Genomic DNA, 23,754 nt, shown 5'->3' with positions numbered 1-23,754 from the left:
AGGCAAATGTCACATAAAGCGACTGGACGTCCTGCGCATAATAACAATAAAAAGGAAAATACACCGTCCTATACTTGATAGGCCGTCGTCGAGCCTACCAAAGATAATAATTCCTATATTGGTCTCACTAACAATAGTAAGGGTAAGAAAGGGTCGAACCCAAGAGAGGCGTTGAATCAACCACCTAGTACTACCGTTTAAATAAGCTAAACGAATTCTAAATTGGGTTAGTTTTTAGTAACTTCTTCTAACACAATTCAACTAAGCTAAGAGGAGGTTAACAATATTAAGAGGAATCTAGGGCTTGGGTTATACCACTCAACTTCATCACAAATCACAATTAGCATGAAACAATCAAGGTAAATTAATGGGATAAATTAGGGGAAGTCATCTAAAGCACCCAACTACTCTCTCAAGCTAGAGGGATTACTTGAGTCATGAATACGACCTACTCTCGTGGTTACATAGCATAAAACAAGTGTTAAAGCATAATCACGATGACATAAACATTCCCTTGACCGGTAATCCCTATTCTCATGGCATTTCGGGTCAATCAAGCATAAGGGAGCTAACTCAAGTTCATCTCTCGATCCTTCGTTGAGAAAGCTTGGATAAATAGTTCTAGCAATGGCCATATACAAGAACTAAGCAATTAAACCACTTAAGCTCAACTAATTAACATCCCACAACAACCAAATTAGCACATGCAACAAGTAATTAGTGACTACATTGAGGGTTTTGCCCAAACCCTAGAATTTAGACTACTCACAATCCATGGGGGTTAAAGCAATTAAAGATTTCAAGCAATTCATGAACAAATTCAAACTAAGGATTAAGCTAATTAACAATCCAAAACATGCAAGAACTAGCAAATAATTAACAACAAGGTAAAGAGAAGTAGAAAAGATGAGTAAGAAATGGTTACTATGAAGCTTCAAGGTGAGCAACAATGGTGGATTTTGTCTTCTACAATGATTGAATTTGAATAATTCCAAGCTAATAATTGAGAACTAACTAATGATTTGAGAATTTAATGTTCTAAGACTACAAACTAAGAGAAAAGCTCTGAAAAACTGCCTCCCCCCGTACAAATGAGCTCTAAAGGGGTATTTATATGACCCCCAAATAAAAAGGACGGAGAAAACAAGGAAGGAGTTCGACTGCAGGTCTGCACGGACGTGCCAGATTTGGCACGGACGTGCAAGGCTAAGCACGGCCGTGCCAAGTTTGGCACGGACGTGCAGAGGGGGCAGAATGGAGGCAGAACGTACTGCTAAGAATCGAGCAGTTCCGCACGGACGTGCAGCTACATCTGCACGGACGTGCTTAATTTGGCACGTCCATGCAGGCCTTGGCAGAATGTTCTGAGTTTCTGGAGCACTTCTGCACGGACGTGCAAAGTCTGGCACGGTCGTGCACCCTCTTCTGCACGGACGTGCCAGATTAAGCACGGCCGTGCAGGCCTTGGCAGCTTGCTGAAGCTTTCTGGAACATCCTGCACGGACGTGCAAGGTCTGGCACAGCCGTGCAGGGTCTTCTAAACCCCTTTTTTCATCTTTTCTTCTATAATGCTCCTTTCCTTGGCTTCTTTCATCCATCTTCTTGCTTCTAACCTCGGCTTTGTATCCATGGGCTCCATTTGGTCGTTCTTTTGAACCTAGAATCTCAACAAAAACACCAACAACCCGTGAAGCATAGGATACACAAGAATTGCATAATAATAGAGTAAAAATGAACCAAAACGCAATTTATATCAAGTAAACTAGGTTCAAAACACCCTAAAATCGTATCAAATAGCAAGTTATCAAATCCCCCCAAGCTAAGCTTTTGCTCGTCCTCGAGCAAAACAAACATGTCGAATCAAAGGAGGAAAACGACTTGCTAACATCAATCCAAGGAAAGGCAACAAGGAGGAAGCATAAATACACAAATCCGCATGGTGACAGCCATCATCACTTTTAGCACAAGTGAGAAGCAATTTAAACCTCTAAGTCGCCTTAGAGGACGAGTTTTTATCTCGTGAGGGTTTCCATTGAGCTTAACCCACAACTCACACAAACCACAACAAAACTATCAAACTACACAAGTTCCGATGTTATTATCACCCAGGTCAACTCATCGAGATATAAATCGCAAGCAAGACAAATGAGCGACTTTCAAGAATTACCAATCATACAAATGTGCACATGAGTTGGGGGTAAAGAGGAGGACTAAGCAAGATTGCACTAGGATAATTCTTTAGACCTTTTACTAGTTCATTAGAGCACACCTAGATATTCCAAAGTTGTAATGAGCCCTCTTTCGGTTATAAAATCTCAAAATGCTAGTCCACCTCCCAAAATGCACACCCAAGGCCCCTTAATTACACTCTAACTCGGGAATTTCACAAGAAACAATAAGCAACAAATTCGACAATGTGTGGGAGGCATCCACAAGTTGACCTCTAAAGAAAAGAAAATCAAAATTTTGAGAATTTTTGGGGGAGTTTTTTTTTTGTTCTCCCTTCTTTTCTATTTATTTTTTTTATTTTTTTTTTCTCATTTTTTTTTACATTATTGCCCTCGCCTCTTTTAACTGTGAGCGGCTCTTTCTTTATTCGAAACGTGTGGCTTATTATGCCACTTATTACACATAATACAAGTATAACCAATTCCCTAATAGAGTTTCATTTCGGGGAGGAAGGGAGGCACATTAAGGGCACAAGGGACCGCAATTCAATTCAAACATATCCTACTTGAGCGAATTAGACAATATCCTATACTGGGTGTGCAATTGAGCATTCATTGGCTTTCATTTCATATACACTAATGCAATCAAGATTAATAGACCTCTAAATGACCCCATCTCTTGCATACACCCTTCTAAGAAAACTAGTACTCATCGCTCAAGAGTCAAGCAAGAAAAACATATAAGCATTGTCATTTGAGTCTCAACCTTGGGAAATTTTTTTTTTTTTCATTTTTCAATTTTTTCATCATTTTTTTTTTTTTGAAGAGAAAGCGAAAATATTCACATTACTAACTAGAGAGGGAACACTAATATTCACATGACAAGAGATTTGGATTTCAAGGAAGCTAAATTGGATTAAGGGTCTTGGATATTAGGGAAATGAAACAACCAAAACAAACGCAACCAAACAAACCAACATGTCAAGAAGGCATGCAAATGACTCCCCCCAAGTTATCATAAACATTGTCCTCAATGTTAAGCAATAAAAGCTCATAAAAAAAAAGGAGAAAGAAGACTAACTCAAGGATCGGGTCTTCTTCGACGCTTGAACCTCCTTGGTACCTTTGTTCCTGTTGGTTGTTGTTGGAAGACATGCACTTTGTGCTGTTTTTTTTTTTTTTTTTTCTTCTTTTGTTTTTTTCTTTTTTTTTTTTAAGTTAATCCACTACAAAAATATTCGGGTTGCCTCCCGGAAGCGCTTCTTTAACGTCACTAGCTTGACGAAATTGCGCTATCCAAAATTAGGGAGGGTCAAGGCACACCTTTTTGACCCATCTCATTGTTCCCACACACTTGCCATTTTCCTTAGGCAAAATAATCACATTGCTATCATCACTAGAAATGCAACCAAACATCTTGTCTATCAACTTGATCTTGTTTTTCTTTTTCTTCTTGGCCCTCTCTTGCTTTTTCACCTCCGGAGCATGAGTCGATTCATCTTGTGACTCCTCCATGTCTTCTTTCAAAATTTTAACCAAAACATCAACCCGATGAACTTGTTTAACCATGGGGTCATTCAACGTTTCCGGAAATGAGAAAGAGATTCTTTCATGCCCAACATGTAAGGTAAGTCGCCCTTGTTTCATGTCAATATTAACACCCGCGGTTTTCAAAAAGGGCCTACCCAATATGATAGGAATTTTGAAATCCTCATCCATCTCCATGATTACAAAATCACAAGGCACAAGAACCTTCCCCACTTGAATTGGGATGTCCTTCAAGACTCCCAATGGGACTTTAACCGAGCGGTCGGCTAGTTGGATTGACATTTTGGTGGGGCTAATCTCCCCAAGATTTAATCTTTTTGCCATAGAGAGAGGCATAAGGCTAACACTAGCCCCAAGATCACACAAAGCATTTGTTAATTCAAGATCTCCAACCTTAACCGGTATAGCAAAACTACCGGGGTCACCAAACTTCTCGGGAAGCTCATTTTGAGGAATAGCACTTATCTCCGTTGGAAGAGAGATAGAATCACTCTCCTCAAGCCTACTCTTGTTAGAAAGAATATTTTTCAAAAACTTTGCGTATGTAGGCATTTGAGACAAAGCATGGAGAAGTGGAATGTTTGATTGAAGTCCTTCCATTTCATCAAGGAACTTAGAAAGTTTCTCATTTAGCATCTTCTCTATCATTCTATGAGGGAATGGAATATGAGGCTCATATGCTCTCAATGGAGCTTGACTCTTCACTTCTCCCTCATCTCTCTTTGAGGCACCCTCATCACTCATTTTTGACCTTCCTCTCGCCTCCTCACTCACTTCATTTTCAAACTCACTTTCATCTACCCAACTATCTCCCTCATCTCCCTTTTTGGCAAAATTTTCTCTCATAATTGGAGTTTCATACCCCCCTTCCATAATCAAGGTGATTGATTTCGCTTGCTCTTTTGGATTCATTACCGTTGTGCTTGGAAAGTGACCACTAGGATTGGAGGATGAACTTCCAACTTGTTGTGCAATTTGAGCCAATTGGCCCTCCATTATCTTATTATGTGCTTGGAGTTGTTGGATGTTTGCATTCATCTCCGCATTGTTCCTTATTTGTTGAGTCATGAAAGTTTCAAGAACGGACTCAAGGCTAGTCTTTTGAGGAGGTGGAGGAGGAGGAGCGGGTTGGTTATATTGTGATCTTTGGTGGTTTTGATCCCTTTGGTTGGGATGGCGGTATGGAGCTTGTTGGTTTTGTGATTGAGGTTGGTTGTAGTGGTTTTGAGGTTGGGTTTGATTTTGGTTGTAGTTATTTTGTGGGGGGCCTTGGTTGTATTGCTTCCATCCCGTGTTATGTTGGGGCTTCCAACTTTGATTGTGGGATTGGGAGTATTGTTCATTCCTTTGCCCAATTTCCGCTGCTTGCTCTTGATTTGTTGAGTTGCAATAAGAGGACAAGTGATCATTTCCTCCACAAGTCTCACAAGACATGACTTGCGAGGAAGAGCTTGAGGGTGTGAGGGTGGCTTGATCTAGCTTGTGAGCTAGCATATCAAACTTTGATGCAATAAGATCTATTGCACTAAGATCATGAATTCCGCCCTTCTTTGTTTGAGGTTGCCTTCTATCACCTCCATATGCATAATGCTTGGCCACTTCTTCAATCATCTTGTATGCATCGTCCACCGATAGCTTTTTGAGGCTACCACCGGCCCCGGAATCAAGGTTGGCCCTTGAAATAGGAGTAAGACCGTCATAAAAGCTTTGTACAATGATCCATGATGTAAAACCATGGTGGGGGCATTTCCTTGTGTAATCTTTGAAACGCTCCCAAGCTTCACTCAATGTTTCATCAATGTCTTGATTGAAATTGGTGATCTTTCTTCTTAGTTCGGCGGTCTTTTCCGGAGGACAATACTTTCCAAGAAAGGCTCTAGTGACTTCGTCCCATGTACTCAATGATCCCTCTTCAACCGTTCTCAACCAATGTTTTGCTTTATCACGGAGGGAGAATTGAAACATGTGCATACGGATGAACTCTTCCGAAATGTTGTTTTGCTTGATAGTTGTACACAACTCAAGAAAGTTGTCCAAATGAGCAAAAGGACACTCATGAGGACTACCTCCGAATTGATCGCTTTGAATCATACGGATGAGTTGAGGTGAAAGTTCAAAGTTGTTTGCATTTGTGGTGGGAAGACGTATGCCACTCCGAAGTTGGAATGCGTTGGGGTGGTCATAGTCTCTTAACAATGGTTGAGGAGGATTCTCTCCCATGTTATCTTCTTCGTTAGTTCCAAAAACCTCTTCCGGATCGGAATCCGAATATACAATGGAAAACTCGGGTGTGCCTTGCAAGAGTCTCCTCACGTTTCTCAAAGTCCTATTTAGCTCTGGATCAACGGGAATAAGCGGTGATTGCTTACTCTTTCGTGTCATGCAAAGTCAAACAAAGCTAAGAAAAACGTTAGCAATGACTATCGCAATTTAAACACACATAAACAAAAATTAAGGTAAGAAAACTACTATACATATACACACATCTAGTCTCATTCAACAATAATACATTCAATGTGACTTTGCCTCCCCGGCAACGGCGCCAAAACTTGATAGGCCGTCGTCGAGCCTACCAAAGATAATAATTCCTATCTTGGTCTCACTAACAATAGTAAGGGTAAGAAAGGGTCGAACCCAAGAGAGGCGTTGAATCAACCACCGAGTACTACCGTTTAAATAAGCTAAACGAATTCTAAATTGGGTTGGTTTTTAGTAACTTCTTCTAACACAATTCAACTAAGCTAAGAGGAGGTTAACAATATTAAGAGGAATCTAGGGCTTGGGTTATACCACTCAACTTCATCACAAATCACAATTAGCATGCAACAATCAAGGTAAATTAATGGGATAAATTAGGGGAAGTCATCTAAAGCACCCAACTACTCTCTCAAGCTAGAGGGATTACTTGAGTCATGAATACGACCTACTCTCGTGGTTACATAGCATAAAACAAGTGTTAAAGCATAATCACGATGACATAAACATTCCCTTGACCGGTAATCCCTATTCTCATGGCATTTCGGGTCAATCAAGCATAAGGGAGCTAACTCAAGTTCATCTCTCGATCCTTCGTTGAGAAAGCTTGGATAAATAGTTCTAGCAATGGCCATATACAAGAACTAAGCAATTAAACCACTTAAGCTCAACTAATTAACATCCCACAACAACCAAATTAGCACATGCAACAAGTAATTAGTGACTACATTGAGGGTTTTGCCCAAACCCTAGAATTTAGACTACTCACAATCCATGGGGGTTAAAGCAATTAAAGATTTCAAGCAATTCATGAACAAATTCAAACTAAGGATTAAGCTAATTAACAATCCAAAACATGCAAGAACTAGCAAATAATTAACAACAAGGTAAAGAGAAGTAGAAAAGATGAGTAAGAAATGGTTACTATGAAGCTTCAAGGTGAGCAACAATGGTGGATTTTGTCTTCTACAATGATTGAATTTGAATAATTCCAAGCTAATAATTGAGAACTAACTAATGATTTGAGAATTTAATGTTCTAAGACTACAAACTAAGAGAAAAGCTCTGAAAAACTGCCTCCCCCCGTACAAATGAGCTCTAAAGGGGTATTTATATGACCCCCAAATAAAAAGGACGGAGAAAACAAGGAAGGAGTTCGACTGCAGGTCTGCACGGACGTGCCAGATTTGGCACGGACGTGCAAGGCTAAGCACGGCCGTGCCAAGTTTGGCACGGACGTGCAGAGGGGGCAGAATGGAGGCAGAACGTACTGCTAAGAATCGAGCAGTTCCGCACGGACGTGCAGATATTGGCACGGACGTGCAGCTACATCTGCACGGACGTGCTTAATTTGGCACGTCCATGCAGGCCTTGGCAGAATGTTCTGAGTTTCTGGAGCACTTCTGCACGGACGTGCAAAGTCTGGCACGGTCGTGCACCCTCTTCTGCACGGACGTGCCAGATTAAGCACGGCCGTGCAGGCCTTGGCAGCTTGCTGAAGCTTTCTGGAACATCCTGCACGGACGTGCAAGGTCTGGCACAACCGTGCAGGGTCTTCTAAACCCCTTTTTTCATCTTTTCTTCTATAATGCTCCTTTCCTTGGCTTCTTTCATCCATCTTCTTGCTTCTAACCTCGGCTTTGTATCCATGGGCTCCATTTGGTCGTTCTTTTGAACCTAGAATCTCAACAAAAACACCAACAACCCGTGAAGCATAGGATACACAAGAATTGCATAATAATAGAGTAAAAATGAACCAAAACGCAATTTATATCAAGTAAACTAGGTTCAAAACACCCTAAAATCGTATCAAATAGCAAGTTATCAATACTCCCAGTAAGAGTCATGGTTAAATAGAAAACCCCATAATTCCCCCAATATATTCATACTCAAGGTATATACGTTCCAAGAGTTTTGGTGTGTAATTTCTTTCACTTTACGTTGTTTACGTACTTGGTGATGACTCTCAAACCATAGCACAATCAAACATAATAAATCATTCAAGCAATCAAACATACCAATTTAATTCTTGAATAATTAGTGTCCACATAAATTTAATTGTTGAACCCTTTTTAATCTACCTCAGTGTCAAAGACACCTTAAACGTATAATGCGCCGCAAATCCTATCCCTCGGCGTTAGAAACACCTTAAGTGCACATAGGCACCTCAATATAATTTATTCATGTGTACTAAAACACTTAATAGCTCAATTTCCATGCTTAAAGCATCAATAAAAATTATATGAACCATAATAAAATTTCCTTCTCATACTCCAAACCAAATTAAACATTTAGTTTAATTAAACATGCTCTCTAACAAGCCAATAATAAAAGCGTGGTTCATAACCAACATGCCAGCATAATTAATTCCAATCACCAATTCACCACAAATAATTCGTACATCACAAATTATTCACCAACATCAATCCAAATCAAACAATTCCAACCAACACCTATGATGATACTACCTGGAATGAAATAAACAAGCCTAGCATGCCTCTACATATCCACATAATTACTAAGTACGCGAACGTACCTTGAATACGATCTAAACATCGCCACGACTAAATAAAATCAATCACTTGAAAGTCTCCTACAAACCAAAATTATAAAGAAGTATTAATACCTCTTCCACACAAATTTCCAGCAATATATACTCTCTTTAAATCACTCATAAACCCTCTAAAATAATCTGAAATTTAATTTAAAACCTTTATTTTTATTCCCAATTAATGAGTAATTAATTAAGAATACTTTCAAAAAACATAATTATAGCTTATATATAAAAATTCCAGGATTATTAAAACTTATAAAATTGCTGTAATTTAGTTTAAAAACATTAATTTCAATAGTCTTAATCAACCACAATCAAATTCTATCATAAACATTAATTTAGAAACCTAGGGTTTTCAATTTGGGGCTTTTTAAATTAAAATTAAACCTAAAAATTTATATACAAAATACTTATTATTGAACATCCTAAAATATCACAAAACCAAAAAACAACAATTAGATTTAGGCTAGATTGAATTAAGAACAAAAACAATAATAATAATAATAATAATAATTTTTTTTTAAAAGACCGCCGGCGCACACAACCACCTAGGCTGGCTGCTGTCGCGCCGCCTGGTGGCTGCTGCTGCCGGTGAAGGCTGGTGGTGGTGGCCGCCGGCCGGTGGTGGCGTGTGGTGGCCGACCGGTGTGTGTGGTGGTGTGTGGTGCTGATTAAAATAAAATAAATAAATAAAGGGGAAGGGGAAAAATTAAGGGGAAAAGAAAATAAGAGGAGAGAGAGAGTTTACCTTTGGGTGCACTCCACCTTAGGCATATGATGGGTATTTATACCCCCTCTCAATATCCCTCCTACTTAAAATTCCTTTACTACCCTTAATGATCTATTTCCTAGTCAAACTAGTATTTTGAATTTCCTTAAATACCATTGACTTTAAAAATTATCTTTTTATAAAATAATATGCCCCAATATTTTTAAATCATAAAATAAAATATTTTCAAGACTATTAAATAATTAAAAATAAATTTTTAATTAAAATAATTCTTTTTAAATTAATAAAAACCATAAATAATTCATTTCTATATATTTAAATACTTTAAGAAATACTTGTTGGGAATTTAGAATGTGGTAGAAGAGAGCCCTCTCCTTTATGTGGAGAGGCCGCGTCTGGGAAGCCGCGGCATGGGCGCGCCAGGCATCTCCAGAAAGTTGGGTGAAATCTGAGATTTCCCTGTCCGCGCCCGCGGGGCCTTGAGGAGCGCCCGCTCCTTCAGCAGGAGCCCCCGCTCCTACTGGTTGCCGCGCCAGCGGCCCTGGCAGTTGCAGTTTCGATTGTTCTTTTAATTGCGAAATTAAAAGAATAACAAGATACATTCTTTTGCTCTCTCTGTTTTTCCTCTCTAAGTTTTTCACTTTTCTTCACAATTTCACCGAGAAACTTGCAATCTCTTCTTGAAATACTCTATCAATTAAGTTTATTTTGAGAATTTGATCATCTTGCTACAAATCTAAGTGCAAAGAATGTAGTGTTGTCTATTATATCTCAAAGTGACTTTCCGGTTCAACCCAAGCATCGTGGTGGGAGAAATAATCACATTAGGAAAGTGTTTACACGCCTTAGACAAGTATCCGGTATTGAAGACTCACGTGGTCCTTGGTATTCTCATGTTCTTGGTGATTTCAATGGCTTGGAGTAGAGGCAAGTTTTAGTATCTTTTACATTAGAGTTTTCCTTGTAAGTTTCTAATTACTTTGATATTTGGGCTTGGATTGTAATACTTTGACTAGTATTGATTATTGTATAATTTGATTGAATTATACAGTACTTAGGTTTTGTTCCACCAATTTTAAGTAATTCCTATTGTGTAGAATTGCTGAAAACCTAACAATACTTATTTAAATTAAAATACATATAATAATACGGGGTATTACAACATCTATTAATACATAAATGAACATATATTAGTTTGAAAATGGTCATCTACTATTATGGAAATGAACATGTGTTAATATATTGATATAACATAAAATATATACGTGAATAAATTCTTGAAGCTATCAATACATGAGGCCCATATGTTCATATCAAAGACAGCAATTGTTAACCAAATTTTTACACAACTTTCTCTACCTTCTAATGACTTTATATCATCTTCAACATCAAAAGCTAGCACTAGTTAATTTCTAAAACTACCTTCAATACCTACAAACTACCTTCTTACTTATAATTAGTGCTAAATTAGGGGCAGCATCATCAACTTCACACCTACAAAAGGCTGGTTCAGTTCGAGTTGTCCAAAAAATTGCATCCTCCACTTCATCACCATCTTCAAACCTGGGTAAACAAGTTAGCATCTATCAATGGATATTGATGTTGAAGAAGATTTTTTTGGGATTGAACAATTACTAGGGGAAGAAGCGGAAGGGGGATGGTGTGATTCTACGGATACAAGCACTGATTCAGATGAGCAATATGATGCAGAATGGGCATACTCATCAAGGAGAGAAAAGGAGAGACCTTACCATGCTGCAGAAAAGATAAATTGTTGATGCAATTCTGTTACAAATGCAAGGGGGTGAAATTCCAAGGGGCTTTTTATCCCAACAAGCAAGGAAATTCAACATTTATAGAAGTACAATGTCCAGATTACATGCAGAGATTAAGAAACAAATAGCCCAAGGGAATGTCATTGATGTCAGGTCAAAAAAACTTGGTAGAACAGGGCCAAAACCCAAAGAATATTCTGATGAGTGGTTACAATCTGTCCCCTTATACAAGAGGACAACAGAGAGAAGCTACGCTGGAGCACTGAATGTATCACATTCAACAATTCACAGATTAAGGAAGAAGGGCAGACTGAGAACTCACACAAGTCCAAACCATCTAGCTTTGACTTCCAACCACAAAATTGCAAGATTGAAGTGGGTATTAAGTCACATCAATCCAATTCCAGCTCATGGGGACCCAAAATTTGCAGATATGCAACAAACCATACGTATTGATGAAAAATGGTTCTACTTGAACCAAGAAACAAGAAAATTCTACCTCCTACCCAAAGAAGAAGATCCATACAGGTGCCAACAATCAAAGAGATACAAAGTCAAGGCAATGTTTATGGGTATGATTGGGAAACCTCTATATGCAAGGAATGGGACTCTATTGCATGATGACAAGTATGGAATATTTCCATTTGTCACAAAACAGATGGCAAAGAAGAAAAGCAAGAACAGAGATGCTGGTACATGGGAAACAAAGGCTATGCAGAATGTGAACAAAGATGCAATCAGAAACATGTTAATGGAACACATCATTCCAGCAATACAGGAACAATGGCCAGCCAGTTTACCAAAGAACATCAAAATACAATGGGATAATGCAAGGCCTCATCAGATTCCCAAAGATCACGAATTCATTGATGCATGTCATGCAAATGGTTTCAACATTGAAATGGTGTACCAGCCAGCATAGTCACCTGACTTGAATGTGTTTGACCTAGGGTTATTTAAAGCCATACAATGCTTTTGAGACAAAGGTGAACAAGTACATATGGCTTACACTTCAGTCAGTTATGATTCAAATCCTCACAAAGTAAGGGGGAAATAACTTCCAACCTCCACATATGAAGAAGAAAAAGCTGGACAGATTAGGTATTCTGCCAAAGTATCTACATGTTCCCAGAGAACTTATACACTAAGCTATTACTTATTTGAACACTATGGTCATTCCAACAACAGATACTACAGGGGAAGATGTAAAGCTGGGCACGGGCCGGGTAGGCCCGCGTGCCGCCCGGCACGGCCCGCCCTTCGACGAGGCACGGCACGGCCCGGGTGGTGGCCCGGCACACGGCACGATGGCCCGCCGGCGTGCCGTGGGCCGTGCCACGAACAAGAGTTGGACTTTTCGGCACGGCACGGCACGGCACGGCACGAGCCCGCCCCTTGGCCCGCCGTGCCAGCCCGCCCAGGCACGCTCCGGCACGCCCTAAATATATATATATAAATATAAATATAAGTATATATATTTATATATAAATTATATATTTATATATATATTTATTTATATAGTGTAAACATTAATAAATAAAAAATAATAAAAAAAAATCTTGAAACTGCCCAACCCGCAGCCAGCACGTGGCCGGCACGGCAGGAGCCCGCCAGGCACGAGGGCCGTGCCAGGCCGTGGACTGGCCTGTGAAAATGGCCTGCACGGCACGGCACGAGGTGTTGGGCACGGCGGCACGACCGGCACGACACGCTGGAGCCCGTGGCCCGCCAGGCACGGCCCGCGGCGACACAGCACGGCACGATGCCCAGGTTTAGGAAGATGCATACATGGAAGTGGATGCTGATTGAACAGAGGGTGAAGGGGACCAACATGTGAACACAGTGACTACCACACATAACCTTAGGTGCTCATTAGTCATTAGTTATTTTTTAAGTTGTTATGTTTTTAAAGCTTTAATTATGTGTATTTTGATCATGCAGAGTAGATATTTGTAAGGCAGTCATGTAAAAGGGGGGGTCATGCTTTGAAAATAATGTTGCTAAATTTATGTAATAAAGCTTTTGGAAACTCTAGCAAGTTATGGTAGTAAGACCAAGTTCAAAATACCATCAGGAAGGATATGCTTATATAAAAAACATTGCATTATGATGTTACCTCTACACCAAGTTCAAAGGAACTAAGATGGAGCAAATCAACCATAAGAAATTCCAATTCAAATGAGTCCCCCTTCATCATTTGGTAAAAAACATAAACAAGGGGCATGAAATAGGGGGGACTCAGTAACCAACCATATAAATGCCCTTTTCCACCTTCCAACATGGTTGTTTTCTCAATCAGCATATCACTGAGAACATTGTAGGGACTCAATTCATTTTAATTGCGAAACATTCAATACACAACAACATCAAAAAAGAAATTGATCATCTTTCATCAATATCACATTCCCCTGGCCAATTCTTAACCATAGCAATGCAGCATATAATTGTAATACCTCGTATTTTTATACTTATTTTAATTTAAATAAGTATTTCTTAAAGTATTTAAATAATTCGAAATGAATTGTTTATGGTTTTTATTAATTTAAAAAGAATTATTTTAATTTAAAAGTTTAATTTTAATTATTTAATAATCTTGAAAATATTTTATTTTATGATTTAAAAATCTTGGGGCATATTATTTTATAAAAAGATAATTTTTAAAGTCAATGGTATTTAAGGAAAGTCAAAATACTAGTTTGACTAGGAAAGAGATCATTAAGGGTAGTAAAGGAATTTTAAGTAGGAGGGATATTGAGAGGGGGTATAAATACCCATCATATGCCTAAGGTGGAGTGCACCCAAAGGTAAACTCTCTCTCTCTCCTCTTATTTTCTTTTCCCCTTAAATTTTCCCCTTCCCCTTTATTTATTTATTTTATTTTAATCACCACCACACACCACCGCACACATCGGCCGGTCACCACACGCCACCACCGCCAGCCTTCACCGGCAGCAGCAGCCACCAGGCGGCGCGGCAGCAGCCAACCTAGGTGGTTGTGTGCGCCGGTGGTCTTCAAAAAAAAATTATTATTATTGTTTTTGTTTTTAATTAAATCTAGCCTAAATCTAATTGTTGTTTTTGGGTTTTGTGATGATTTTAGGATGTTCAATAATAAGTACTTTGTATATAAATTTTCAGGTTTAATTTTAATTTAAAAAGCCCCAACTTGAAAACCCTAGGTTTCTAAATTAATGTTTATGATAGAATTTGATTGTGGTTGATTAAGACTATTGAAATTAATGTTTTTAAACTAAATTACAGCAATTTTATAAGTTTTAATAATGCTGGAATTTGTATATATAAGTTATAATTATGTTTCTTTTCATAAAACCTTAGACGCTAGGGTTTTGATGGTGGGGGATGGCCGTTTGGAAGGTTTTGCGGTGGGGTTGGGCTTTTTGAAGCATTTCGGGCTGTGATGATGGTGGGTTTGAGGTCGGAATTAGGTGATTTTAGGGGATATGGGAGGGGAGCGTCAACACCGGCACGACGAAGGTCAGGGTTAAGGCGCTGGCGCAGGGTATGCCAGGAGGTGACGGAGGTAGGGGGTTCCGGGAATAACCGTGGGTGGTGATGGGTCTGGCTGTTCCGGCAGAAGAACAGGGAAAGGGAAAAAAAGAAAAAAAATCTAAAACAGCACGTGACTTTTTTTTTTGCCGGAGTTTGGTCAAACGCCCTCCTCACAACCGAAAGTCCATAAAAGGACCTTTTGTGCCACATTTTTCATAAAAAGACCTTCTTCACAAGGTCGACTTCTTAAAAGGACATTCCTCGCAATTTTTCCTTCATAAAATAACAGAATAATTCGTGCGGCGATACCCACCTACTCCTCCCAAACAATCAGATACCTTTCATCTACTACTCCCAAACAATCAGATTATTATTCCCCATTCACTCACATCATTCTCCTCTCTGTCATTGTCACACAGACATTTTCTCTCTCCTCCCACCTCCCGACCTCCCCCTTTCTCCTTCCATTGCTAAAAATTTACAACTTTATATTGAAATTCCATCACCATTACTATACCTTCAACTCTATCTTAGGAATTTAGGGAAAATTTTAAGAGTATTTCATCATCTTGTAGTAAGCTTTGAAATTTGATTACTCGGAAGCCATGGTTGACGCTACAGAGATTTTCTCTTTCTCTCTCCTCTAATTCTTCAAAATTGTATGGTTTTTGTTGAATTTGATAAAATTCTACTGTTGATTGTGTTGAAAATTTAGGAATTCAACGACGACGGTGGTCAGTGGCGGACCCAGGAATTTCCGACTGGTGAGTCACAATCGATAACCAAATATGTAAAAAAAAATTTTTTACCAAACAACCAAATAATAGTACTAAAAAATACATTCAAAAACCCAGAAACCATATATCCTCTGTTCTTGTACCCTCTTTCTCAGAAGCTAAATAACATTAAAGAACTAAATATTAAGTATATGCAACCAACTAAATATACGAAACTTAGGTCAAAACACTCGCAAAAACAACAACAATGTAAGAAATAGGGCGAAATGCATATGATCTTCAACAAGAGGACACAAAACAGAAGTGTTGTTGATAAGCATTAAGCAAGCAGGACTAGAATCGAAGGCAACAAGAGGACACAAAACAGCAGTATGAAGTAATAACTCGTTTGGTTGATAAGGGAAATAATTTTCCATAAGAAGTTGTATTTCACGGGAAATTATTTCCCAAATGAAATTTCTGGGAATTTTCTTATGGCCTGTTTGGATATGCGGATTTCATTTGAAATTCCCATTTGGGCCTGTTTGGATAATACAGTCATTAGGATTTGTATTTGGGTCAAATTCATGCAAATCCAAGCCCTTACAAAATTAAGTCCAGCTCAATTATATCGACATCACAGCAAGAATCGAAGACTCTAACACAAACTGTGGCCATTGAAACTACACGAGGAATACACAAACTGTTAAGGATATTTGCTTCATTTTTTTAAGAGCCAAAGAAAGAAAAGAAGCATGCTAATACTTGAAAAAAAAAAAACAAGATTATGTTTTGGAAAATGCAGAAAGTAGTGCATAATGAACGATATTCAGATTGGCTCAATAGTTTGGAAAGCGATCTAAAAATTGAGAGACTGACACATTTTGAAATCAGGAGAAGTACTCTTGCTTTTGCAGATAAGCAAGTCTATTTAATATCATTTCATTTCAGGGTATATCAATTTTAGAGCATCACCTAGCACAGTATTCTAATAAAGTAATAATGATGTATATGAAAAGAAGGAAAAAGAAAACAATATATCAAATAAATCCACCTATCTTCTATCTCCTTCGTATCACCTAGCTCCCATGGCCATCCCTGATATCTCTTCCTCTCAAACTTTCAAATTCCATCTCACATATCGTCTTTTCAAATTCTCACACTTACCCTAATTTTCTCTCTCCTATTCTGTTTCCCTTTCCCGACATTTTCTCTCTCTTCCATTGAAGCAGCTTCAATGTCTCTCTTCCATTGAAGTAGCTCGTGAGCTTGCCCGATATTTTCTCTCTCCTCCATTTAAGCAACTTTTGAGCTTTATCTACTCCATGAAACCCCATTTCCCAGAAACCAATTTTTTTTTTTTTTTTTTTTTAAATCTTAGATTTTTTTTTGGGCCCTGGTGAGTCACTTGACCCACCAGGCACAAGGCCAGGTCCGCCACTGACGGTGGTTTGATGGGTGGAGATCGTTGATAATGGTTGATATGGCGGCGGCGTTGATAATGGTTGATATGATCGTCGACTAATCCGATTGATTTTGTTGTTGATAAAGGTGGATATGGCATTGTCCAGTGTTTAAAACTTAGATTTTTAATTAAAATATATTTTTAATTTTAATTTTTTTAATTATACATAAGTCTTTTTATTATTATTTTAAAATAATAATTATCTTGGTTAGATAATATATAATTGTTTGGATGATATAATTAATTGGCCGGATGATATAGTAAATTGTTTGGATGATATCTTTAATTTGTAGGTTGGTTGATATTATTTATTATTAGGATGATATCATCTATAGTTGAATGTAATATCATGCATATCAGTCAACAAAATACAAATACCAGCTAACAAAAGGAACATATCAGTCAACTAAAGTTTAATATCAGTCAACATTAAGAACATATCAAACATTAATAAAACATATCGGCTAACAAAAGGAACATATCAGCCAATAAAAGGAACATATCATCCAATACAAGGAACATATCAGCGAACATAACAATGAAATCATCAAACAAAAGACACATATGAGCCAACAAAATGAACATATTAAGTAGCAAAAGGAACATATCAACAATCGATTTTCAGAATCTCCTGAAATTGGAAGGGAAACTCTACACGAGAGGGTAATAAGGGGGTTTTCGAGTAGGAACAAAGTTACTCGTATAAATAAATACGGTAAAACTACTATCTCCATTTTTATTTACGGCCTCGTTTGGTTTGATGTAAAATGTTATCATGGAAATGATTTTCCCATTTATATTTTCCTTTGATTGGTTTGTGAAAATATGAAAAACAATTTTTCCAACGGTAAAATATTACAAGTACATCTTTAATAATGAAAAATATTTTATTTTACAAAAACAAGAGAAACCACATTTTCCTGCTTCCTCCTCACCCTCTTTTTACTTTTCACTCATCCATTCTCACATTTCCACTTATATTTTTCATTTCTTTAGAGCATCTTTAAGGGTGAACATTTTAATAGTTCACAATGAGTGAACAAATAAGGTGGTGGCTTAATGGCAAACTCTTTAATTGTTCATGTTGAGTGGTCATGGGTTCGATTGCAGGAGCAAGCACTTGCATGAATTAATTCGCTGTGGGCCCCACCAATATTTTGGACTGATATTCATGCAAAACGACGTCGTTTTGCTGTTTCATGTTGCAAAACGACGTCGTTTTGCTGTTAAAGGTCAGAAAAAAAATAGAAATCAGAGGCTGGGAGCGCGCCACTTGGCCCAGCCGCTGCTTGACACGTGTGTACTGTTTTAAATATATTCGTTGTAATTTTACAACGGATATATTTTACAAAATACAAATAAAAAAAAAAAAATTACCAACGACTCTATTTTTTTCCCCTCTATAAATAGACACCCATATTGATATACTTTTTTCAACTTTGAAAATTCATTTTTTTCTACTATATTTTTCTCTTCAAAAATCCCCTCTATAATTAACAATATTATTATTATTTATACCAATATTAATATTATTATTGTTATTATTATTTTTAATTATTATCATTAATATTATTATTATCGTTACTATTATTTTTATTATTATCGTTATTATTATTATTATTATTTTTATTATTATCGTTATTATTATTATTATTATTATCGTTATTATTATTATTATTATTATTATCGTTATTATTATTATTATCGTTATTATTATTTTTATTATTATTGTTATTATTATTATTATTATTAAATTTTTATTTTTTCCAAATATAAAATATAATTATGGATGCTAATACCAACCCCAAAACAAATAGAAAGAAGAAAAAAAATTTGGGTCAAAATATGATCCCGAATCAAGCCAACTTTCCCATTTTCATAGCCCATGTGATCTTATTCTGTTTATTCAATTATATCAATTTGTCTCTTTATATATAATTGTGTCAGTATCTTAATTTCCCCTTTGTTAGCCCATGTGAAACCCTTCTTCTCCATTCAATTTCTGTGTGGTTCTAATCCAGTGTTGGTCATAGCCCATGTGAAACCCTTCTTCTCCATTCAATTTCTGTGTGGTTGTAATTCATTGTTTGTCATAGCCCATGTGATCTTTGTCTCTTTATATTCAGTTATTTCTGAAGAAGAATTACAAATTAGTTCACTATAAATAAACACCATTCTTTCATTTTTTTTTACACACAAACACATAAATCGTTTGCAGTTACTATTAGCAAACCTCACTCTATCTTACATTTCTTACGTACAAAATGAATTCAAACAGTTTAAACGAAAGCTCAACCGATTCCTCTTCATCTTCATCTAACTCGGATGATGAGGGAAGGGAGCTTAGAGTTCAACAACGTAATGAAGTGTGTCTTATGATACAACACGTAATGCATGAGTACATTCCACCAATTATTCAAGCTGCCACTCAGCAACGCCGACGCAAATCTACTGAGCCCCGAAAGGATAGGGGACGCGAAGAAGGTCATGCACGGTTATACAATGACTATTTCGCGGAAGTCCCAGTTTATCCAAGTTCCTTGTTCCGGCGCCGGTTTCGAATGCGTAAACATGTGTTTGAGCGCCTTCTCAACGTAGTGACCCAACATGACCCCTGGTTTCAACAAAGGCGAGATGCGGCAGGTCGTCTTGGTTTGTCTCCACTTCAAAAGTGCACTGCGGCCGTTAGACAACTAGCTTACGGGTGTGCTTCAGACGCTTGTGATGAGTATGTCCGTATAAGTGAGGCAACTTCACGATTGGCACTCCAAAAGTTTACAGAAGGTGTCATCAACCTGTTCGGTGATCAGTACCTACGCCGTCCAAACATCGCAGATATGGAAAGATTGCTACGTATTGGGGAAGAACGTATTGGCATGATAGGCAGCATTGATTGTATGCACTGGGAGTGGAAGAACTGTCCACACGCATGGAAGGGGCAGTATCAAGGAAGAGAAGGAGTTGCAACTCTCGTACTGGAGGCAGTTGCGGACAGAGATCTATGGATATGGAATTCGTTCTTTGGGATGCCAGGTAGCTGCAACGATATTAATGTGCTTCATCGATCCCCTGTGTTCGAAGACATCTTAGAGGGTCGAACACCTCTTGTGAACTTCGTAGTCAATGGTCATCATTATACGAATGGGTATTATCTTACTGATGGAATCTACCCTAGATGGGCTTCTTTTGTGAAATCCATTACGAGTCCACAAACTCGTCAGGATCGTTTATTCGCAAAACACCAGGAAGCTGCAAGGAAAGACGTTGAACGCGCATTTGGGGTCCTTCAAGCTCGTTTTGCCATTATTAAAAAGCCGTCTTTGGCGTGGGATACCGACATACTCCACAATATCATGCTCGCCTGCATCATAATACATAATATGATCGTTGAAGATGAACGAGAGACGTATCAAAATAACGTTAATACCAATGAGTTTATGAATGCTGGAGGCAACGCTAATGAGGACACTACCGAGTACCGTACTGATCGTATTGTGGATATCGGCTTATACTTGTCTCGTAGAACAGAGATTGAGGATCAACAGACTCATTTGCAGCTAAAAAACGACTTGGTCGAACATATATGGAATAAATTTGGTAACAACGAAAACTTAGGCAACTAGGTTTACAACAAATGGTTATCCCTAAGGACATCTTACAAAACGATGTGTAGTTGTTGTTTTTTTTTTAAAATAAAATGTACTAGATTATAGTTGTAGAACTGTAATCACGATTTGTACCTCTTTTTTTTGTTAATTAAAATTAGCCGCGTTGTTGTTTAAAAAATATTAATCACAAGAATTAGTTTTTTAAAAAGCTGATAAAAAAATACGATAATTTCTTAATTAGTAATCACGATTAAAATATTAAATACGTCAATTAATTACATTGACATCGGGTTAATAAATTATAATTATGAAACAAAAAAGATTATATTTACAAAAATAAAATAAGGTGGGGTAGGGAGTATTGATGATGAACCATTGTTTAGTGTTCATTGTTAAGAGTGAATATTGTAAATGGTTTGTTGGGTTGATGTGGATGAGAGAGAAATGGTGATAGTGACCCATGAACCATTTTTTTGTGTTCACCAATAATGATGCTCTTAAACTATTCTTGTAGGGAACCGAACAAAGGAGCCCGCTACACCTTTCCTCCATTTTTATAATAAATACGATAAAAATACGATCTCTAATTTTTTTTATTTTTTTTTTGGTTTTGGGTAGCCTACAATATACTTCCTTTATTTTTAAATAATACTTGCAACACAACATTTTACCACGTTATTTAAGGAAATAATTAAAAATAATAAACAAACGAAAGGTAGAGTTTTCCTCCCAATTTCAAGAGATAATAGTTTTACCGTATTTATTTATACGGGTAACTTTGTTCCTACCTGAAAATAAAAATGGAGATAGTAGTTTTACCGTATTTATTTTTGCAAGTAAACATTTTACATCAAACCAAACGAGACCATAAATAAAAATGGAGATAGTAGTTTTACCGTATTTATTTATACGAGTAACTTTGTTCCTACCCGAAAACCCTGTTATTATTATCCCTCTTGTGTAGAGTTTCCCTCTCAATTTCAGGAGATCCTGAAATCGATTGTTACCATATTTATTTATTCTCACGTGTGGTTTGATGTAAAATAAACTCTGTAGTTGTGGTTTTCTTGAAGATTTATTTGACTAGGTAAATGAACAAATTGATCGAAATAATATTATCACCGATAAGTTGTTACGATTTTAAATTTATACCTTTCGTTTGTTTATTATTTCTAATTATTTCCTTAAATAACATGATAAAAAGTTGTGTTGCAAACGTTATTTAAAAATAAAGGAAGTGTATTTTAGGTTACCCAAAACAAAAAAAAACATATTACTTTGAACACAAAAATTCTTCTCAAATCCGAGCAATTTTCAAAACAATCTCAATATACATGCAACAGCTAGAGCATCACCTACTCCAATTACTAATGTAACCTACAAAACTTCACCCTTAACATCCTTTTATTCCAAATTTATATATTTACGAGAGAAACGTTTAACACTCAACACCACCATTGTTCTTATTTATACCTAATTTAAGGGCATTTTTTTTAATTTAAAATCATCACTTTATCTAATTATTAAAACAAAATTATGGAGACAAGAAAAAGTAATGATTTCTATAGCCAATTTTCAAAATTAATGCGATTTGTGTATGCATTATCGATTTTAAACTCAAAATTAAAAACTGACAATGATACCGAATGCACCATACGTCATGTAGCATATTGATTGCTCCTCATTTGATTCCAAATTTCTAATCCTATGTCCTATTATATGTTTTTTTTTTTTTTCATACTCACTTTACTTTATTCTTCTAGGCTTGCCCCTTTACCATCTTTGCTCGTTTACCCTCACAATCATTATACTTATTACACACTCATAGATTTAAATTAATTCACCTTTTATTATTATTCTTAACCTCCCCTAATTTTTGTACAATATCTCACATATTATCATACCCCCCCCCCTTTTTTTTTCCAAGAATCACACATTATCATACTTTATCGAATTACATCCACTCATATTTTTCTATATTTTCGTAAATTGTATCTACGGTAATTGAATAGCTATAAAAGAACGAAGTACTTCATATTCCACAATATGTGGTTAAAATAATGTCTCGATTTTGTTATACGTTATCTATTTTGACGATTTTTATATATATAAAAGATAAGAAAAAGAAAATAGTAGTAAACCTTTCTTACTAGGAAATTAAATTTCTAATGCATTGGAAGAGAAAATAAAAAAGAGATATTTCAAGCTATATTTTTTACACTATCATTTACTAAATGACTACTCCCTCCATTTTTAAATACATGCTCCCTTTCTATTTTTTGCACTATTCATTTGTGCTACCTTGACTAATATTTGTGATTTATATATAAGGAAAAAAAATATAATCTTGTGGGTACTTGTTGGAATCGTTTTAATGAATAGATTATTAATTTTCAATTGTTAGGATTTATACTTATTGATAATTAAAGATATTATTGATAAGATTAACATTGATATACGTGTCCAGGAGAAATGGAGCAAGTATTTGAATCGGTGATTATCATTCATGCACCAAATTCATCCTTTTTGACTGTAAACCCCAATGACCATTTCACAATCAATCTAATCTAAACTTACTAAAAACAAATGATAACAACCAATCTAAACTTCCCAAAAAAGACAACACACCTTCATGGAAGGTGTCTAACCTTGAGTATTTGACCAAAACAGAGATTAACTACTTTATACCCATTTTCTCCCCCTCCTTGCATTTTTAATTTATCCTCTTAATACATAGACTAGTATTTACCTTCTTTTTTTAAGGAAAGACTAGTATGTACCTACACTCCACCAAATTAAGGCGTTTTTGACTTTTGTCATCTCTCTTCTATTTAACTTTACCCTCAGCCCACTATTTTATGTCGCTTTTCTCTAATTTTATCCCCTTTTTCTTACCGGCAGTATAAAAAAAGAAAAACAGAGTATATTTTTAAAGCATATACTTCGTATTTTATTTATCCTACATTAGGTGGGTTTTTTTATTTTTTTATTTTTTTATTTTTTTTTTGTTGTGAAAGATATCTAATAAAATACTTCCTCCGTTTCATAATACTTGGGACATTAGGGTGGACACGTAATTTAAGAATACTACAAATGGGTCCATTTAAAACATTTGTTTATTATATAAAAGATTTTATTTTGTATTTTTAAATGGTAAGAAAACAAAAAGTAGGGATGGTGGGGGCAGTGAGGAGAGAGAAAATGT

At 36.7% G+C, this 23,754-nt stretch overlaps 3 protein-coding genes across 3 annotated transcripts; 2 read left to right on the top strand and 1 right to left on the bottom strand.

Annotated features, from left to right (window-relative positions):
• Positions 1-3,470: 3,470 nt before the first annotated feature.
• On the bottom strand, positions 3,471-5,936 carry LOC110682922. Its single transcript, XM_021859273.1, has one exon. The coding sequence runs from the start codon at positions 5,934-5,936 to the stop codon at positions 3,471-3,473; it is 2,466 nt and encodes an 821-aa protein (XP_021714965.1).
• Positions 5,937-11,341: 5,405 nt separating this feature from the next.
• On the top strand, positions 11,342-12,172 carry LOC110682921. Its single transcript, XM_021859272.1, has one exon. The coding sequence runs from the start codon at positions 11,342-11,344 to the stop codon at positions 12,170-12,172; it is 831 nt and encodes a 276-aa protein (XP_021714964.1).
• A 7,033-nt stretch (positions 12,173-19,205) lies between these two features.
• On the top strand, positions 19,206-20,564 carry LOC110682920. The gene has a single exon (XM_021859271.1). It carries the CDS (start codon positions 19,206-19,208, stop codon positions 20,562-20,564), a length of 1,359 nt encoding a protein of 452 aa, XP_021714963.1.
• Positions 20,565-23,754: the final 3,190 nt, after the last annotated feature.

This window comes from Chenopodium quinoa, unplaced genomic scaffold (assembly GCF_001683475.1).
Source record: "Chenopodium quinoa cultivar QQ74 unplaced genomic scaffold, ASM168347v1, whole genome shotgun sequence".
In the NCBI taxonomy this organism is placed as follows: Eukaryota; Viridiplantae; Streptophyta; class Magnoliopsida; order Caryophyllales; family Amaranthaceae; genus Chenopodium; species Chenopodium quinoa.
This window is presented reverse-complemented; position numbering and strand designations above follow the sequence as displayed.

What these genes read in the sequence shown, in the direction of transcription:
- LOC110682922 (XM_021859273.1), bottom strand. Translation starts at nt 5,936, where the DNA reads ATGGGAGAGAATCCTCCTCAACCATTGTTAAGAGACTATGACCACCCC.
- LOC110682921 (XM_021859272.1), top strand. Translation starts at nt 11,342, where the DNA reads ATGTCCAGATTACATGCAGAGATTAAGAAACAAATAGCCCAAGGGAAT.
- LOC110682920 (XM_021859271.1), top strand. Translation starts at nt 19,206, where the DNA reads ATGAATTCAAACAGTTTAAACGAAAGCTCAACCGATTCCTCTTCATCT.